A 17,926-nucleotide genomic window follows, 5' to 3' on the forward strand; every position below is an offset into this window, starting at 1 on the left:
GGGCCTTTTCTTTTTTTGTATTCTGATGCTCTGTTGACCAGACAATTAATCAAAAAGCTGAGAGGCAAATCAATCAATAATTAAAATAATCATTAGTTTCAGCCATAAAACTATGGATTCGTTTTTTAAAACCATTTGATGGATCCAGACTACAGCTCCATGGTACTCACAGTCTTTGTAAAAAAAGACTTTTGACAGTACACAGCTATATTTCTAAAGCTGTCTGTGTAAATGATCAAATAAACTAATTTGACTACATTTATTTTAGAATGGCAGCTTCTCTTTGGTTTATTTGTAAAGTTTTATCATATTTTACACTAGCCTACTTTACACTCTAATCAATTGTACTGAATTATGGTCATTTTTACTGCATTAATCTGACAGCTGGAATTTATATTGAATTTACAGCTAAAAACTAAAAACATAAAAAACACCATGCAATGTCATAGACTGCATAGCTCAAATTAGCTTCACCATGTACATACTTTTTATGATTAATGGGTACAAAGAATGATCAATTCCACCTTAAAAGGTGTTCTTATGAGTAACTGTAGAATAAACTTCCAATTTCACACTTAAATACACAATATCATTCTGTCTTTATTTAAGTCGATACGAGGGACATACTCATTTTTATTTCAGTTCTGTTATAATTGTTCTGCACCAAAACACCAAAACAAATTCCTTGTATGTGTAAACCTACTCGGCAATAAACCCCGATTCTGATTCTGAAATGATGCAGATACAGTACATACGATGGGTGTGTTTGCTCTTCTATTCCGCATAGATCTAGATTTTGGACCTGAGCGTAATCGCGCGATATTATGATTTCCCGTTAGCCCCCGCGCCAACCATTCGATGGAGGATGAGGTAGCCATGTTGTAGCAGTGAGAAGAGCGAATTGGTGGAAAAGCACAAACCGGATAATTTGGTTTAGAAACTGTTCTGTTTGCCTCACGGTTCGGAGGGGCCGTCCATTCTGCTCCCTGTTTGGACTCCTACGTTCTAGAGGACACCATGAGCGGTGGGACGCCTTACCTGGGCAGCAAAATCAGCCTCATTTCGAAGGCCGAGATCCGCTATGAAGGAATCCTCTACACTATTGACACCGAGAACTCGACTGTCGCACTTGCTAAAGGTAACACAGCTAGTCGGCAAATGCTACTTCAGTTAGCATGAGTTTAACTGTTGTTGCTGTGAGTGTGCAGCCTTCTGTCCATATATTCTACTTAACGATTAACATCTGATGTAATGCTAGATGAACATTAAACACTGGTGTGTGTAGCTTGAATCCAGAGCCCCAACGTAAACTAGTTAATAACGTTAGCCAGGTGGCTATAGTAACTTGCTAGCGAAAGCTGTCAGGCTCATGCTAGCAAGCCATAGCGTTAACATTACTAAGCAGTGCGCTAGGATGCTAAAGTAAGCTAATAGCAACCCAACTTTAAACCAGCGACGAAATGAATTCTAGAAACGAAAACAGCCAATTAGGACATAAGCTAGCGAAGCTGAAGTTAGCTTTAAAGCTGTGTAGGCTTAATAAATGTGTTTGCAACGTGAGTCAGCTCTCTTATCTCGTCGGCTCACGTTAGTAAGTTGGTTAGCTGCATGCAAACTATACACGCAGCAGCCGTGGGTGATGTTTGTATGCTCAAAGAATATATACATGTTTTTATCGTTCACTGACAAGTTTTCATTCAGTTTTATTTACAAACGAAGAGGTTTCACGTGACGTGAGTGTGTGTGTGTGTGTGTGTGTGTGTGTGGCAGACTGAACGTCTGACGTCATCTCCCCTGGTTCAACGACAACAGATTATGACGTCAAACTATTTAATAAAACCCTCATGTGAGCAGCCTTAATCCCGCTAATGAGCAGACAGGTGCAAACAGTGAGACAGGGAAGTACACACAGTGTAAATAAGACTTCCTAATATGTTAATGAATACTCCTCTGTGACACAGGCTGTGTCGGCTCACAGAGGATGTGACTTACCTTACCTGAACTGTTATTCTGTTCATGATCAATTTATTGTCATTTTGTGCACAGCAGCTCAGTTCTGAAGATTTGCTGTGTCTCTTTGTCTCATCGTGTGACAGTAAACGAAAAATCTCAGACTGCAGGTCAGAAAATATAAATACATGTAAAGATGTGGCATTGTGCTTCAGTTAGTGCAGTTGTTACATGTGAAAAGACACCAGTGCAGGACGACAAGAGGCTGTTATGTTAGTCACAGCTGGCCAAATGTAATTGATATATGTGTTCTTTCACTGATGATGTATATATCTTCAATGACGCTGATATCTGAGCGGTTCTTGAGCGACTTGGTTTGAGAAAAGATTCTGCTCCCAGTGTCGTGCTTTCTTGGGCAAAACTCAAGAATATCTAAATGTTTTATGCATCATAGAAAAGGAAGAAAACATGAAAATCTGTATTAGTACACTTGTTTTTACGTATGCTCATTCTAGATATGAAATCCACTGTATCGCCCTCCATGCTGGTAATGTGTGTATTTTCCCCTTTAAATCCCTGGTGGTCTGAACATTCCCATACAGCAGATGATGTGACACTGCAAGCCTTTTGATTCCATGTATGTCATAGTCCTACCATTCAGCAGCAGGCTGTCAGTATAATTCATCATGCCTTGATATATCTGTAAAATAACTGATACAGACTGTGGAAGGGCCTTAATGGAAGGAATGATCATCAGCGATTTTAATCTTTACTCATATTTTCTAACTAAATCCTGCAATATAAAAAACACTACGAAAGCTTCATTTTCTTGTGACGCTGACTGTGAGCTGTGTCCTCCCCGTCAGTTCGCTCCTTTGGCACTGAGGACCGGCCCACTGACCGGCCCATCCCCCCTCGAGATGACACCTTCGAGTACATCATCTTCAGAGGCAGCGACATCAAGGACCTGACTGTGTGTGAGCCGCCCAAACCAACATGCTCTCTCCCTCAGGACCCTGCCATTGTCCAGGTAAACACATGGAGGTGTGATTGTAAGTATAACCGTTAAAGTGTTGGTGGTTCAGGGTGTAACACTGACCTCTCCTCCTCCTCCTCCTCCCTGTCCTCCTCCCTCTCCTCCTCCTCCTCCTCCTCCCTCTCCTCCTCCTCCTCAGTCGTCCATGAGCTCCAGCGCCTCGTCTTCTGCTGCTGCCGCTCCGACTCCGTTCCAGTCTGCTGGCTCCTACGGCCTCTTCAACCGGGCTCCTGTTCCTGCCTATAACCAGTTCACTGCCAGCCCCCTGGTGTCCCCCCAGTTTGGCCCAGTCGGTGTTGGTAAGCCTACAGCTCATTGCTCGAGTATATAAAACATTCTTTGTTAGCCTGTGTTAAAGGTATGACTATAAAACTCCGTAGTGTGGGGACTCAGCGGGGCATGATGTCCAAGGGTTCAGGGTCTCTTCGTGGCTCCTGTTCCACATAAATCATGCCAAAGAAACTGAGCAGGAAGTGATTCATGGCATCAGTGAGACTTGAGACAGTTGGGGCCTTCGCTCTCCTGCTCTACATGTAAACATACAATCTTTAGTTGTCACTATAAAACATTTTGGACAAAATACAGGTCAACATACAGGCCTGTCTATCACACTATCACCCCCCCCACACACACACAGGACGATCAGCGCCCTCCTTTGTGAGCGGCTCGAGCTCGACCCGGTCTCGGAGCGCTGCTGTCGGCTCTGCTCCTCTCTCTGACTCGCGGCCTCTGACTGTGTTTGTATCTGAAGGTAAAAACCTGAATGAAATCGCACATCTGTGAGTCTGCTCACCACACGGGGAGGTACTGAATCACACCTGACCCACTCATTCACACACGGGTGAATTATACACTAATGACAGATCTGTCTGACTGAAGACTACTTCACCTACCAGCTGAATCCAGTCAGAGATCGTTTGTGCTCTTTGACTTTAATCGATTTCACATGAAATGATGTAACTTCCTTCTGTCCTTGTTTGGAGAGCCTCACTGATTCATGCCCGTGAATACATGACTGACATTAATCTTTACGCCTCCGGTATTAAAAGAAGCACATTAGTGAATTCAGCCTCCCGCGCGCTCTTTAAGATAACCGCCATGTCTTGTTGAATCTGTTTGGTGCCGGAGGGTTGAAACGTAAACTAATCTGAGACTGTTCACTGAGGCGGTTTCACACCTGGAGCTCAGGTAAAACATGGAGTGACTCAGCGGAGTGTGATAACTATCCAATGTCCAACGTTCCAATTACAACTGGAGTCTCTTGCACAGGTGTGTGAGGAGGCCTTTACGCATATCCAACGATGAATGTCCAGAATGAAAATGTATCTGTGTGCTGAGATGATGAGCAGACGGAGTGATTATGTCTGAAGATATGAGCCTTACAGGAAGAACCGTGTGTTCCCTCCACCTATGCCCACTAACTTCCATTCACCTGTGACCATTACACACATGACCTAGTCATGTGACCAATTACCCAACACAAATACACACCCTCGTGGTCAAAGTAAATAATTGTAGCAATCTTTACACAAAACTATTTACAATATATGACAACAATGAACACGTGCTTAATTGGCTCCTACAGGAAGGAAACTGGTGAGCATTATTTGTCCAGACCACTGACTGTATATAAAGATGGCCGACACGTCTCCACCTCCTCTCATTGTAGCGTCTTTTCAGCCTGCTGAGGACTCACGGTTTTAAAAGTAAACGTATAAACAGAGTTGATTTAACTGCCTGTGGTGTGACAGCATGCTGATCTAAAGCTCGCTGCAGGCTGTGTTTCCCTTTCAACAGCCTCTGTGACTCTCTCTGGGTGCTGTTGATCCACTCAGTGCTAACTAACATGTAGGTTGCTTTCAGTTAAGGGATGATTACTAAGAACCCCGTTTTGTCCCTCGTCTCGCCCCTCAGGCCGCAGCAGCCCCAGCCTGGACCCTCTGAGGAAGAGTCCCACCCTGGAGCAGGTCATTCAAACCGCCCCGTCGGCCCCGACCGCCACTACCACGGCTCCGGCCCCTGGCCTGGGACGCAGGAGCCCCGCCCACGGTCGCACAGCCCCCTCCGGCGCCGGTCAGAGTGGGCAGAAGGTCCAGCACCAGGATGGCGTGGACACACGGAGGGGTGAGACTGTCAGGGGAGGCCGCAGCAGCCAGGGCTGGTCTGCACCCCGAACCATCTCCGCCTCTCACATCAGTGCTGTAGATAGGGCTACTGCAGGGCTTACCCACTCTGTCTTTAGCCACGCAGGTGAGACCTCAGGCCAGACGCAGCACACACCTGTTCTCTCTGCTGCTGTCCCATGTGGAGTCATGTTTGTGTCTCGTTCCTGAGCGCCTGATGGGTTTCAGGATCAGGAAACAGAATCAGGATTTAATTTGAGCAAACACGTTTCCAACATGTGATTTAGTTTTGATCCACATGAATGCACTGTGCGTGCCCGTGTGTCTGCGCTCAGGGTCTTTGGACACACGCAAACACAGTTTTTAGAACCAAATAAATGTAGTTTTTGCTCAAATGAAATTTCCTTTTTAAAGAGGAACTTCTCTGGTTATTGTAAACGTGTTTCTGTGCTCTGAATGAGGCACGAACAGAACTCCACCGTCATGTAGTAAAGAGTGATTTCCCCCGTGTGTGATCTGTTAACATTTTGTTCCAGAGGTCCCACTTTTGAAAGCGTTGTGCCTTTGTGTGAAGGTAGGAGACTAGCAGCAGCAGGGCTGTTTTCTCATGACTGTGACGTTGTGTTGGAGACTAAAAGACTCTGCTGTTCCAGGCACAGACGCCCCGAGAGTCCCCAAGCCAGAGTCTGAGCAGGCGCGAGGTGAAGGCAGGGACCCCAGTAAACGTTCCACAGGTTAAACTCCGTCCAGCCGTTCAGACTCTGCATGCCTGTTTCCTTTGGACCGTGGAGCCATACTCTCATCCTCTGCAGCCTCCTCATCCCTCTTTGACGTGTTTTTCTTTGCTAGTGACCGTGTGTGCAGATTGACATGCTGTTCATGTCAATGCAGTGGAGACGATGATGTCACAGACGAATGCTCCCTGAATGTACTGCATTTCCTCCATGTCTGACAGTAGAGCTAACGTGCAGTTATTTTGGCTAACTCATTGTGAACACTCTCTTGAGCCATAGTGGACGTGTGCTTTGGTTTCTCCCTCATGTGTTTCCATGTGTTTGTGTTGCTGCTGTTCTTCTTCTGCTCTCTCTCTACACAGACGGCTGATGACTTCTTTTCTTCTGTCCTTTAGTGGCTCCCGGAGCTCCGGCTAACCGTCGTGGTCGAGGGGGCGGACACCGCGGCAGAGGACGCTTCAACGTTCGCCGGGACGGACCCATGAAGTTTGAGAAGGATTTTGACTTTGAGAGCGCCAACGCGCAGTTCAACAAGGAGGAGATCGACAGAGAGTTCCAGAGCAAGCTCAAGCTGAAAGGTATGTGCTGCTTTAAAGTCGCTCATCTACATCATTGCATTTTGTTTCTGAAGTATGATATCGGTACTGTTAGCCGTGCTGGCAGCGTGGCTGTATGTACGTGAGCTGTACTTTTTACTTACATAGGACACATTTGGACTGTTGACTTCAGAAAGAAGAGCAGGTATCCATCAGTAAATCTGTAGTTGTTTCTTTAAGGTTAATGTTCTGTGTTCATCCTCTCACCTCAGACGAGAAGACGGAGAAGCCAGAGAAAGCGGTGAACGGGGAGGATAAAGGCGACTCTGGGGTGGAAACTCAGAACAGCGAGGGGAACGCTGACGAGGAAGGCGACCCGCTCGGACCCAACTGCTACTACGACAAGTCCAAGTCCTTCTTCGACAACATCTCCTGTGACGACACCAGGTACGAGTCCAAGTCTGCCTGTTGTAAGTGAATGTTGAGATGTTGTCTGAGTAAAGCAGACAGACAGTGACACCAGAGGAACGTTATTATCATAATCTCTGTGTAGACGCGGGATGACCTTCTGTGTGTCTGTGCTGAAAGAACAACTAAAGACTGTTCTCTGTTGTCTTGTCAGGAAAGCCAATGAGAAGTCTGGAAGCTCAGGTTTCCCAAGGTAAGTCACCTGACAACCTGCTACAAGTCCAACTGAACACGTATTAAGCATTTATTTCTAGTTAAGTTGTAACTGTTGGCATCTGTGTTGTTTTCTTCACCTCCTCCTGTTTCTCCTCCTGCAGGGAGCGGAGGCAGACCTGGGCGGAGGAGAGGAGGATGAACGCAGAGACGTTCGGCATCCCTCTCCGTCAGGGCCGAGGCCGCGGGGGTTACCGTGGACGTGGCGGGATGGGCTTCCGTGGAGGCCGGGGCCGTTCGGCCAGCCGAGGGTCCTTCGGGCCCCCACAGGGGGGCGGCGGCTTCAGGGGAGGGTACAGAGGAAACCAGGCCGGCCGCGAGTTCGCCGACTTATCAGCATACAGGGTAACGGATTGACAGGCTGATCTTATACAGAAAGTAGAACATGAGGTGACTGATGATCTACATCACATCTAAATGTAGATTAAATGACAGGATAAGATCTGTTGTTAAACACCAGTAACCTGTTAACAAGCCGCTTCCCATTCTTAGAAATGCACTGTTAGAAAAATGTCCCCGACTGTCGGTGGATCTAAAGCACAGAAGTTGTTTCTGCAAACACGTCAGCTTTATTGTTGAAAAGGATGAAAGAACTTTCACACCTGTTTTAATCTGTTTCATGTGTTTGTGTTTCTGCTTCTCCCCCAGAAGGACAACAAGGTGGCAGCGTAGTCTGACTGGAGGAGGCTCTTCAGTCAGGTGGAACTTGTTCTCGCTCAGTGGAAACATAGTTGGGTTGTTTTGTTGACTAAAATAATGAAGATTGTCTACTAGTTGTATATTTGACACCAGCACTGGGGTAGACTGCTCGAATACAACGAGGGAAACGACACAGAGAAACATTTAAAGTCCACATCTCCTCTAAGTCAGCAGCAGCTGAATCATTCAGTGTAAATGTTTCTGTTTGTCAGTGATCCTACCTGACCCCGTACCTGTCCCTGTTCTGTTAGACTCACTGACAGCTTTATTTGGGGGGTGGGATCAGTTCCTCCTGTAAGCACCACAATAGTCCACAGGGTCTCAGTCACACCTTTACACATGTATTTTTCTACTCACATAGACGCTCATCCTGTTAGCTCGTCCGCTCGCTCACCTTCACGTCTCCTCCTCCGTCTTCAGTGCTTGTGACTTTTCCCCTCAGCTTCCTGTTCTGTTTCAGTCCACCTTCTCAGCACCTGCTGTCACAGTTTACCTGTAGTGTATGCAGCTGCAGGTGTAGTTTTTCCTCTCAGACGGATCATGGTTCGTGAGATGGCTCTGAAACCTTCTGTTGATATACGAGAACAAATCTAAACTAGTTCATCACGTCTGAGCAGATAGACCGAGTCCGAGTCGTTACTCAACAGATAACTTTTATTGTGACACTAAACTCAAATCCAAACTCAGAAAACAAAGATGGCAGGTGTGTTTGATTTCAGTGTTGTCCAGCAGAGAGCGGCAACAACCTGTAAACAGAATAAAACGCACTCAGAGCTTTAATGTGTCTTTACCTTTTTTAGGTAAATGTTTCACACCTGGGCCCTGTTGGTTTGTTGTTTTACATATTTACAGAAAAGATCCTTTTTGAACCTTTTAGTTATTTAAAATATAAAAAAGAGCCCAGGTTTAAAACGTCACATCCTACAAACAGTGAAACATCAGAGTGTTTCTGTGTGGGGGTTTAAACGTGTCGCTCAACGAACCATTGATTCACTTACAGACGGAGATACTTTTCAAACATCATCGTCTTTGATGGTTTAGGTGTGTCAGTCCTCCGTAGCTGCAGGTGTTTGCACGGTTCGATCACACGTCATTCATTCATTCATTCATTCATTCTTTATCTTCAGTTGTTTGTCGGCTGCTTCATGGGTCACACTAATTTCAAACTGCTCTATATTTACAGTCTACACTCCACCTGTAACAGAAAAACTCACCTTTACAAAAACACACCTGATGCCACTAAGTTTGTCCCACAGCACTGCAGCCACAGGAAGTGATGTCATGTATACATTGAAGAGTAGAGGATGGAGCTAGCTGACTGCGTGTAGCAACATAGTTTTCTAGCAATATTCAGACCGTAGAGGTAAAGACGGACGGCTGTCACACCTGCTCTGCCCGGCACGTTTAACTTCTGTAACTCTGAGCAAACCAAGAGTCGCACTTTGATGAGACGTGATGCTGTTTTCTGTCCTGAGACTGTGTTACCATAACTGTTCAGACCTGGGTCACACTGTCCGCTGTCTGTTTGGTTTCATCAAAGAAAAGGACAACATGTGACCTTTAATAACCTTCCAGCTCATTCCTTCAAGGTTAAATCAGGATGTTGACCCGGGTCTGATTTCTGCTTCATGGCTTTGACTCCAGAACGACTAAACCTCCAAATGATAGTGAGAAGATGTCGGCCTGACGGGCAGAGCCACCTTAAGGTCCTACATGGTGCTCAGGAAATGTAGACTCACCTTAATGCCAGAGAGTAACGAACATTAAAGAGAAACTAGTTCAGCGCTCTGCTGTTGTGAAACTAAAGTGCACACATCTGATTTTAAAATGTTGACATGCTGACCTTCACTTTGTGTCCTCACTGTTGAAGATGTTTCTCTGCATTAAGAGACTAAAATAACTCTGGGGCATTTATGGACACGACAGGAGAGGCTGCAGCTCAGACACGATGGAGCCTCCACTCAATCACCACAATAAGTACAGAAAATGATCCATTATTATATCAACTGCTTTTCATTCAAGTGTTTAAACGATGTGTTAAACAACAGAAAGCTTGCACAATGTCCTTCATGTGTCTTGTAATCACGAGAACACCGATGAACAGATGGAAATTCAAAGTGATCAAACAACAGGCTCATTAATGATGCGATTAGAGACAATGAGGCTGACGGAGTTAAAAGCATCACTTAGTAATTCGCCATCTTGATTTGAAGCTCTGTAATTATTGCGACCGTGCGCTCCAGGCTCCTCGTGTCGTAATGTGTCCAATCTAATAATTAGTCATGTTATCCAGGCGTTCAGACCAGGACAGGTCTGTTTGTTTCAGGGTGGGTCAGTGGTAATAAACTCCCCTGTTTGTACATCAGACTACGCTACAAAAGGCCTTTAATTCATGACGTGGAAATGAGTAATAATTTAATCAGTTGAATAAACTGAATGCACCAGTTAAACTCTTTATACAATGAACTGACAGGAGAAACATCTTGCTAATAAACTGCACCCAGCAGCACCTCTAAATCTCACTGATGAACATGATGTGTCTGACGTTTCATCCTAGAAGCGTAAAAACGAGAAGTCGTGGTTTTTAAGGGTGTTGTCCTGGACTGTAAGATTTCAACATCACAGAAAGGATTCCTCCAGAGAGAGAGCTTTCTGTTACAGAGGAAGAAACGGACGTTACATCGCTCTCTGCAAACACACCAGACTCCATTGACAAAACCAGTGATTTTACCTCTCAGGACACAGGAGCTGCTGCTCTGCTGCTGCCCGACCAGTTAATCTATTTTGTTATTGTGTCATACATAGGTAATGTGTTGGATTGAAACACACTATTTAAACACCAAAGTTAAAGAACAAACTATCTGATGTAAGCAGCAGCAGAGCAGCAGCTCCTGTGTTCTGTGAGGTAAAATCACTGTCTGTGTTAATGGAGTCTGGTGTGTTTGCAGAGAGCGATGTAACGTCTGTTTAGATGTTTTTACATCGGGGAAAAACAGGATATAACATGATTATCAGTGAGTGTTCATTTATGTCCATTTCAGGTTCCTCTGAGGTAAAGGTGGGAACCACTGTGGATGCTCTGATTGGAGAGATGCTTTGGGAGTGAAGGTGGGGGGGTGTATGTGCCTAGATATTTAAAAGAAGCCCTTTAGTTCTCTACATCGGGATTGGACCGGTGTTGTCTGCTAATGCAACAACACCACATGATGCTTATATGTCGGTGTCCTCACAGTTGGGTGGAAACAGGTTGTGTTGCTAAAGGTTGTTGATGCAATAAGTGAAATGAGTGTTTGAGTATCAGGAGGTGGAAAGATGGCGGTCGAGGTTTTTGCTTTTTGCTTCTGGCTTCCTCTAACAGCGTCTGGAGTCATAGCCACATGTTTGTCTTTGAACCCAGCATGGCGTCCTCCTCTGTGGGCCTCAGTGGGCTGGGCTTTTTATTAAGAGCAAATAATAAAACTGTTGTTCATTAGTTTGTGTGCGACTCTTCTCATCTGTTATTTACATGTGAAATTTAAGTGACGAAAGAAATGGGCCTAAAGGAAATATGTGGGAGTCCAGACGCCTCGTCTGCCTGTAAACATTTAATCTATTCAGAGTTACATTAACGTAACCTGCAGGACCAGAATCAGAGCCGGACCGCTCTAAAGATATTGTGTGAGGAATGGTACTGGTATTTGACCCGGGGTCAACTCGTACGTCCTGCGTTCATCTTGTGTGAACCTGCAGAGCTCAGCCTGACTGTAACTTTACACGCAGGTCATTCTGTTTGTTTCTCATCACGTATGAAGTTAAAAGTTAAGTGCACTATGCATCATGCAAATATTGCAAATACAAGTAAACATGAACAGTAATATTGTGTCAGTATGGTACAGTTCAATTATGCTTCAGTTTAACATATTATATATACATAATTTACCTCCATAGTCTGATATGGCCCCACAGTAGCATGCATGTTAACTAAAGTTAAATGAACTTGTTAATACTGTTGTTGGCTTTTTGGCACTAATGTGCCTCCAGATTCCCACACTGTCTCATCATATTGTGCAAGTAAAGTAATAATAAACATAACTATAGTATAGTCTGTTCTTTTGGCAACAATCAAACTCCATACACAGAAAGCCGCATTAAACACCTTACATAACCAGGGCCACGGGGCTTAACTATCGGCATTGCTCTGCCTCCATACATCCATACAGTCAGCGTACAGTGGGCAGGGTTCATCCAGCAGGGCGGAGTCAGCTCTCATTGGATCAGCCGGGTCTAACCACCCTCCGCCCCCCCCGTCAGCTGTGAATCAGCACCGTCCAGCCGCCTCATCCTCTCCGGAGCTCCGCACAGGGACCAGACCGGACCAGACCACCTCAGAGGAAGGAGAAACACGGGGACCGCTGCCGGAATCACCGCTCACATCCTCCATCATGGCGCTGACCAACGACCCCAACTACAGGAAGCTGGAGCAGTGGTACAGAGATAACGCGGGCAGCCTCAACATGAGGGACATGTTCGATTCCGACAAGGACAGATTCAGCAAGTTCAGGTTGGAGGACACACACGAGACACAACACGAGAAACATTGAACGGGAGGAGGGAGGAAGGGAGTGGGCGTGATGCCGACAGAGATGCACTTCAAGCGGACACATGTCAGTCAGTCGGTCGGTGTCCATGCTCCGCAGTAGCTCAGGTGTCATCCCGCTAACACGACTCAAACCTGCCCTTTAATCATCACTTCACAGGGCTAACGTTACTTCCGTGAATACTCTCTCTGTGAGAGGTACAAGGTCAAAGCTTCACGTCCGCACTTGTCCGCTTTCATTTCCTGATTGCAGACGATGCCAGATGTGATGTTCAGACCTGCTCTTACCTGTCAGCTACAATGTTCCGCCGCCGTGCAGTCAGTCCCGTAGAAACCAGCGACAGGCCTTACAATCGTTAAGTCACCCGCTAGCTTATTTTAGCTGGCATGCTAATGTCACAGCATCCATTATCGGACATACCTAGGTGGCGCTCGTGTGACAGATTCTCTTTATAACCGTGCCAAATGTTTCATAAAAGCTCCGTGACTGATTTTGTGTCGTTTGTTTCACTCACATAATAATGTTTTCTTTGATAACAAATATTTATTCTTGCTAAAGCTAAGCTAGCTTAAACATACTAATTTTAAAAGTCCGTTAAGGAGATAAAGTCGCTCGAAATAATATTTAAAACCAGTTTAGTGTTTAATCTCATGAACCAGTTTTTACACAATCAATTTATGACGTTTGCAGGGTTATAAAGTGTAACATTTGTATTCATTACTCGCAGATAAAGACAAGCTAGCAAAAGCTAACGCTAAGATAGATCAAACCTGTTGAACTCTGTACTTCCTTCTGCATGAATTAGCTGTTATAATTGCTAGCATAACGCTAATGTGCTAAAGCCCACCTGTTAGCTGTGTGTCCGATAATGGACGCTACATGATAAGCAGTCAGTCTGTGTGTGATCGGTTAAATGGCTGTTTGAACATTTTATTCAGAAGCTGTGTGAAGCTGATGTGGATAAGGAGGAGTCAGTCGGTCGGGTTAAGGATGAAGGTGGATGTGTCTGCAGCAGTCTTCCTCACTGTGGTTCATTCACTGAGGGGGAGGAGGGGGCTACGTGCGCTGCAGCACATCCTCAGGACGCGAAGAATCCGCTCATCACACAGAAAAATATAAATAAAAAATATTGTAACTAATGATAATGATAAAGTAGTTACATAGTAACACTCGGTCAGCCTGTCGTCAACACGGACAGTAATCCTGCGTGCTGTGTAAAAACACTGTGCACTAGTGCAGTAGTTTCACGTGTCGGCCACACCCACAGGACGGATCAGTGACACTGATTACAGTGAGGGGAAACGGTACGATATTTCAGCTGTGCAACTCTCTGATATTTATAATTCTAATTCTTGCTAATGCTATTTATAGATGCCATTATACTTTTGTACTATCATGCACATGTATTTTTACATACTTTTATCTACTATTTCATTTCTGTTCATGTAGCTGTATGTTGGAGCTTACACATATCTTTATTTCTCTGTTTCAGTTTATTTTTATATTTTCAGTTTCAGAGGGGACAATCTGTAATTTACCGCCTGTGGGTCAATGAAGTATTTCTGATTGTGATTCTGAAAAGTAATCATAAAATTATTCTATTAAAAGATCAGTAATTTCAGGAATCTTTCAATTCATAAATGCCAAATATTTCTCCTCTTTAGCTTTCAAACATTTTCTGTGTCGTGTGTAACAGGACAATAATCTCTGAGCACATCTGAGTACGTCCCCTTGGGTTTAATGACAAAATGAAAATAATCATTAGTTGCAGCTTTAGTAGAACAAATGATTAATTTCAGTTTGGACTAATCTCCAGTTTTTCTCCATCAAATATTTAAACATTTATTCCAAAAATATGAGACAACAATGAAAAGTGTTTCTAATCTACCAGAGAGCACAGACAGGAAACACACTGTGACGTGTGTGTGTGTGTGTGTGTGTGTGTGTGTGTGTGTGTGTGTGTGTGTGTGTGTGTGTGTGTGTGTGTGTGTGTGTGTGTGTGTGTGTGTGTGTGTGTGTGTCGACAGCACGACTCTGGAGACGGATGATGGAGAAATCCTGCTCGACTACTCCAAGAACCTCATCAACCAGGAAGTCTTGTCCATGCTACTCGCCATGGTAACATACACACACACACCTGTCTCTCTTTCTCATACACACACACACACACACACACACACACACACACACACACACACACACACACTTTACAGGTTCACTACGGGGGGGGGTCAGTCTGCTCTTTACTCTGGTATCCGATAATATACGTGTGTGTGATGGAAACACAGACTGATGACATTATCAGCGTCTGTGTGTCTCGTTCAGACCGACCTAAACGACTCTCTGAAATCCAATTTAGGCGTCCGTGTGGAGACGCGTCCAAAGTAATCCAGTGGACAGGTTGTCAGTCTGAGCGCTTCTTTCTTTTCAGTGTTTTCACAATGATGGAGAGAATAAACCACGCTGAAACCACATGATCACCACTCAGCCAATCATGAGCATGGTTTCAACTCTCTACTCATTTTGCCTTTATTTCAAAATAAGAGCGCTCTGTATTCAAGATAATTTCATGCAGGATTAACAAATTAAATGTCAAAATGATCTGAGAATAAAGAGGAAATAAATGAGCTGATAGCAGCATGCTAGCCTGATAGCATTGCTGGCCTGAATGAATAGATGCATTAATATTAACACAGTTTAGACTGTAAATTCAAACTGAGAAGCTGCTCTCGTAAATAATGTGATTCATATAAAAAGCAGCCTTTAAGCCGCTGCAGGACATGTTGCAGCCACATTACTGATGTTAAACTCTTCACCTGCCCCCCCCCGCTCCCTACAGGCAGAACAATGACTGTTATAAGGTCTGTGTCGTCCTCAGACTCGCTCAGCAAAGTTTAACAAAGCTTTTATTCAGTCCTGAACTCACACCAGATTTCTTCACTCAGTCACGTCTGATTCCTTCCTCCTGACTTCCTGATAGATAGCAGCTCTGCTCTGTTACACACACACAATGAAACAGGAAGATTACAACATTTTATTGTGAAAGGGAGAGCTGATATGTTGAGCCACCATCACACACAGCTCTTTGTCCTGCACAGGTGTGGAAACACCTGAGAGTGTGGAAACACGGCTCACAGTGCTTCCTCCTCACAGGGCACAGAGGGTTACTACATACAGCCGACTGGTCACACTCACATTCACTACTTATATTATATCATATAGATTATATATGAGAGGAGTGATGCTGGTGTGTTTCTGTGTGTAATGTTCACAGGCCAAGTCGAGGGGGGTGGAGGAGGCCCGAGAGAAGATGTTTTCTGGAGAGAAGATCAACTTCACCGAGGTACCCGTACACTGTTTACACTCAGACAGAACACACGTCCCCTCAGAGTGTGGACGACACTGTGATCAGGGCGATATGTGCCAGATGCTCCTCAGCCTGTGCAGCTTCAGGTCACCAACACACACCTGACGGAGGCCATGCTGCATATACTCAGTAATCAGCTCACATGTCTGAACATTTTCAACCACTCAGATTTATGTCATGAAAAATGGTTCAGTTTAATACTGAAGTGAATAAGAGGAAAATACACACACACACACGCACACACACACACAGCGCTGATGATGATGAAGAAATGTGCTTGTGTAACAGGCTCCTCAGTGACTCTGCAGTTTGTTCAAACACACCTTCCTCAGTGAGAACAGGTTAAAGATGTTTCTGTGTTAAACATGAGGAAGTCTGTCGATCAGCTGATCAGTGAACACGTTTCATCAGCTGATATAAAGTGATGTGTGCGTGTGCGTGTGCGTGTGCGTGTGCGTGTGTGTAGGGTCGTGCAGTGCTCCATGTGGCTCTGCGTAACCGCTCCAACACAGCAATCCATGTGGAGGGTAAAGACGTGATGCCGGAGGTTAACCGTGTTCTGGACAAGATGAAGGCCTTCTGTCACGTCTGTACTCACCAATGGTTTAAATAAAGTTACAGAGTTTGTTTTTGTAGTTTAAATAAAGTTAGAGTTTGTTCCTGTAGTTTAAATAAAGTTAGTTTGTTTTTGTAGTTTAAATAAAGTTAGTTTGTTTTTGTAGTTTAAATAAAGTTACAGAGTTTGTTTCTGTAGTTTAAATAAAGTTAGTTTGTTTCTGTAGTTTAAATAAAGTTACAGAGTTTGTTTTTGTAGTTTAAATAAAGTTAGAGTTTGTTCCTGTAGTTTAAATAAAGTTAGTTTGTTTTTGTAGTTTAAATAAAGTTAGTTTGTTTTTGTAGTTTAAATAAAGTTACAGAGTTTGTTTCTGTAGTTTAAATAAAGTTAGTTTGTTTCTGTAGTTTAAATAAAGTTACAGAGTTTGTTTTTGTAGTTTAAATAAAGTTAGAGTTTGTTCCTGTAGTTTAAATAAAGTTAGTTTGTTTTTGTAGTTTAAATAAAGTTAGTTTGTTTTTGTAGTTTAAATAAAGTTACAGAGTTTGTTTCTGTAGTTTAAATAAAGTTAGTTTGTTTTTGTAGTTCAAATAAAGTTACAGAGTTTGTTTTTGTAGTTTAAATAAAGTTAGTTTGTATTTGTAGTTTAAATAAAGTTACAGAGTTTGTTTCTGTAGTTTAAATAAAGTTAGTTTGTTTCTGTAGTTTAAATAAAGTTACAGAGTTTGTTTCTGAAGTTTAAATAAAGTTAGTTTGTTTCTGTAGTTTAAATAAAGTTACAGAGTTTGTTTCTGAAGTTTAAATAAAGTTAGTTTGTTTCTGTAGTTTAAATAAAGTTACAGAGTTTGTTTCTGTAGTTTAAATAAAGTTAGAGTTTGTTTTTGTAGTTTAAATAAAGTTAGAGTTTGTTTCTGTAGTTAAAATAAAGTTAGAGTTTGTTTTTGTAGTTTAAATAAAGTTAGAGTTTGTTTTTGTAGTTTAAATAAAGTTAGAGTTTGTTTCTGTAGTTTAAATAAAGTTAGAGTTTGTTTCTGTAGTTAAAATAAAGTTAGAGTTTGTTTTTGTAGTTTAAATAAAGTTAGTTTGTATTTGTAGTTTAAATAAAGTTACAGAGTTTGTTTCTGTAGTTTAAATAAAGTTAGTTTGTTTCTGTAGTTTAAATAAAGTTACAGAGTTTGTTTCTGAAGTTTAAATAAAGTTAGTTTGTTTCTGTAGTTTAAATAAAGTTACAGAGTTTGTTTCTGAAGTTTAAATAAAGTTAGTTTGTTTCTGTAGTTTAAATAAAGTTACAGAGTTTGTTTCTGTAGTTTAAATAAAGTTAGAGTTTGTTTTTGTAGTTTAAATAAAGTTAGAGTTTGTTTCTGTAGTTAAAATAAAGTTAGTTTGTTTTTGTAGTTTAAATAAAGTTAGTTTGTTTCTGTAGTTTAAATAAAGTTACAGAGTTTGTTTCTGAAGTTTAAATAAAGTTAGTTTGTTTCTGTAGTTTAAATAAAGTTAGTTTGTTTCTGTAGTTTAAATAAAGTTACAGAGTTTGTTTCTGTAGTTTAAATAAAGTTAGAGTTTGTTTCTGTAGTTAAAATAAAGTTAGAGTTTGTTTTTGTAGTTTAAATAAAGTTAGAGTTTGTTTTTGTAGTTTAAATAAAGTTAGAGTTTGTTTCTGTAGTTAAAAT

At 42.8% G+C, this 17,926-nt stretch overlaps 2 protein-coding genes across 5 annotated transcripts in view; both read left to right on the forward strand.

The window, feature by feature from the left end:
• The first annotated feature begins 862 nt into the window (after positions 1 to 862).
• Positions 863 to 11,231, forward strand: lsm14aa (LSM14A mRNA processing body assembly factor a). Of its 4 annotated transcripts, XM_069685988.1 has the most exons (10): positions 863 to 1,138; positions 2,817 to 2,980; positions 3,126 to 3,285; positions 4,901 to 5,236; positions 5,763 to 5,843; positions 6,239 to 6,421; positions 6,652 to 6,826; positions 7,002 to 7,040; positions 7,165 to 7,405; positions 7,709 to 11,231. In XM_069685988.1, the coding sequence occupies exons 1-10, from the start codon at positions 1,018 to 1,020 to the stop codon at positions 7,730 to 7,732; spliced, it is 1,524 nt and encodes a 507-aa protein (XP_069542089.1). In that variant the 5' UTR covers positions 863 to 1,017; the 3' UTR covers positions 7,733 to 11,231. The 4 variants fall into 4 exon arrangements, with proteins under 4 accessions (XP_069542089.1, XP_069542086.1, XP_069542087.1 ...); XM_069685985.1 differs by lacking the exon at positions 5,763 to 5,843; XM_069685986.1 differs by lacking the exon at positions 5,763 to 5,843 and having other exon boundaries at positions 7,712 to 11,231.
• Positions 11,232 to 12,052: 821 nt separating this feature from the next.
• gpia (glucose-6-phosphate isomerase a) overlaps positions 12,053 to 17,926 on the forward strand; it is a 17,193-nt gene continuing 11,319 nt past the window's right edge. The window contains exons 1-4 of the mRNA XM_069685839.1: positions 12,053 to 12,299; positions 14,364 to 14,454; positions 15,611 to 15,679; positions 16,170 to 16,289. Of these exons, the coding sequence (XP_069541940.1) occupies positions 12,181 to 12,299; positions 14,364 to 14,454; positions 15,611 to 15,679; positions 16,170 to 16,289 (399 nt within the window). The 5' untranslated portion in view covers positions 12,053 to 12,180. The remainder of the gene's footprint in view (positions 12,300 to 14,363; positions 14,455 to 15,610; positions 15,680 to 16,169; positions 16,290 to 17,926) is intronic.

Source organism: Semicossyphus pulcher, unplaced genomic scaffold (assembly GCF_022749685.1).
Source record: "Semicossyphus pulcher isolate SPU_LCO1_2020_fin unplaced genomic scaffold, fSemPul1.0.p SCAF_8, whole genome shotgun sequence".
NCBI lineage: Eukaryota > Metazoa > Chordata > Actinopteri > Labriformes > Labridae > Semicossyphus > Semicossyphus pulcher.

Excerpts from the sequence above, each read along its gene's own strand:
- lsm14aa (XM_069685988.1), top strand. The coding sequence starts at position 1,018 with ATGAGCGGTGGGACGCCTTACCTGGGCAGCAAAATCAGCCTCATTTCG. Across the intron at positions 5,844-6,238 it reads CCCCAGTAAACGTTCCACAG|TGGCTCCCGGAGCTCCGGCT; the intron begins GTTAAACTCCGT and ends TCTGTCCTTTAG. Across the intron at positions 6,422-6,651 it reads GAGCAAGCTCAAGCTGAAAG|ACGAGAAGACGGAGAAGCCA; the intron begins GTATGTGCTGCT and ends CTCTCACCTCAG.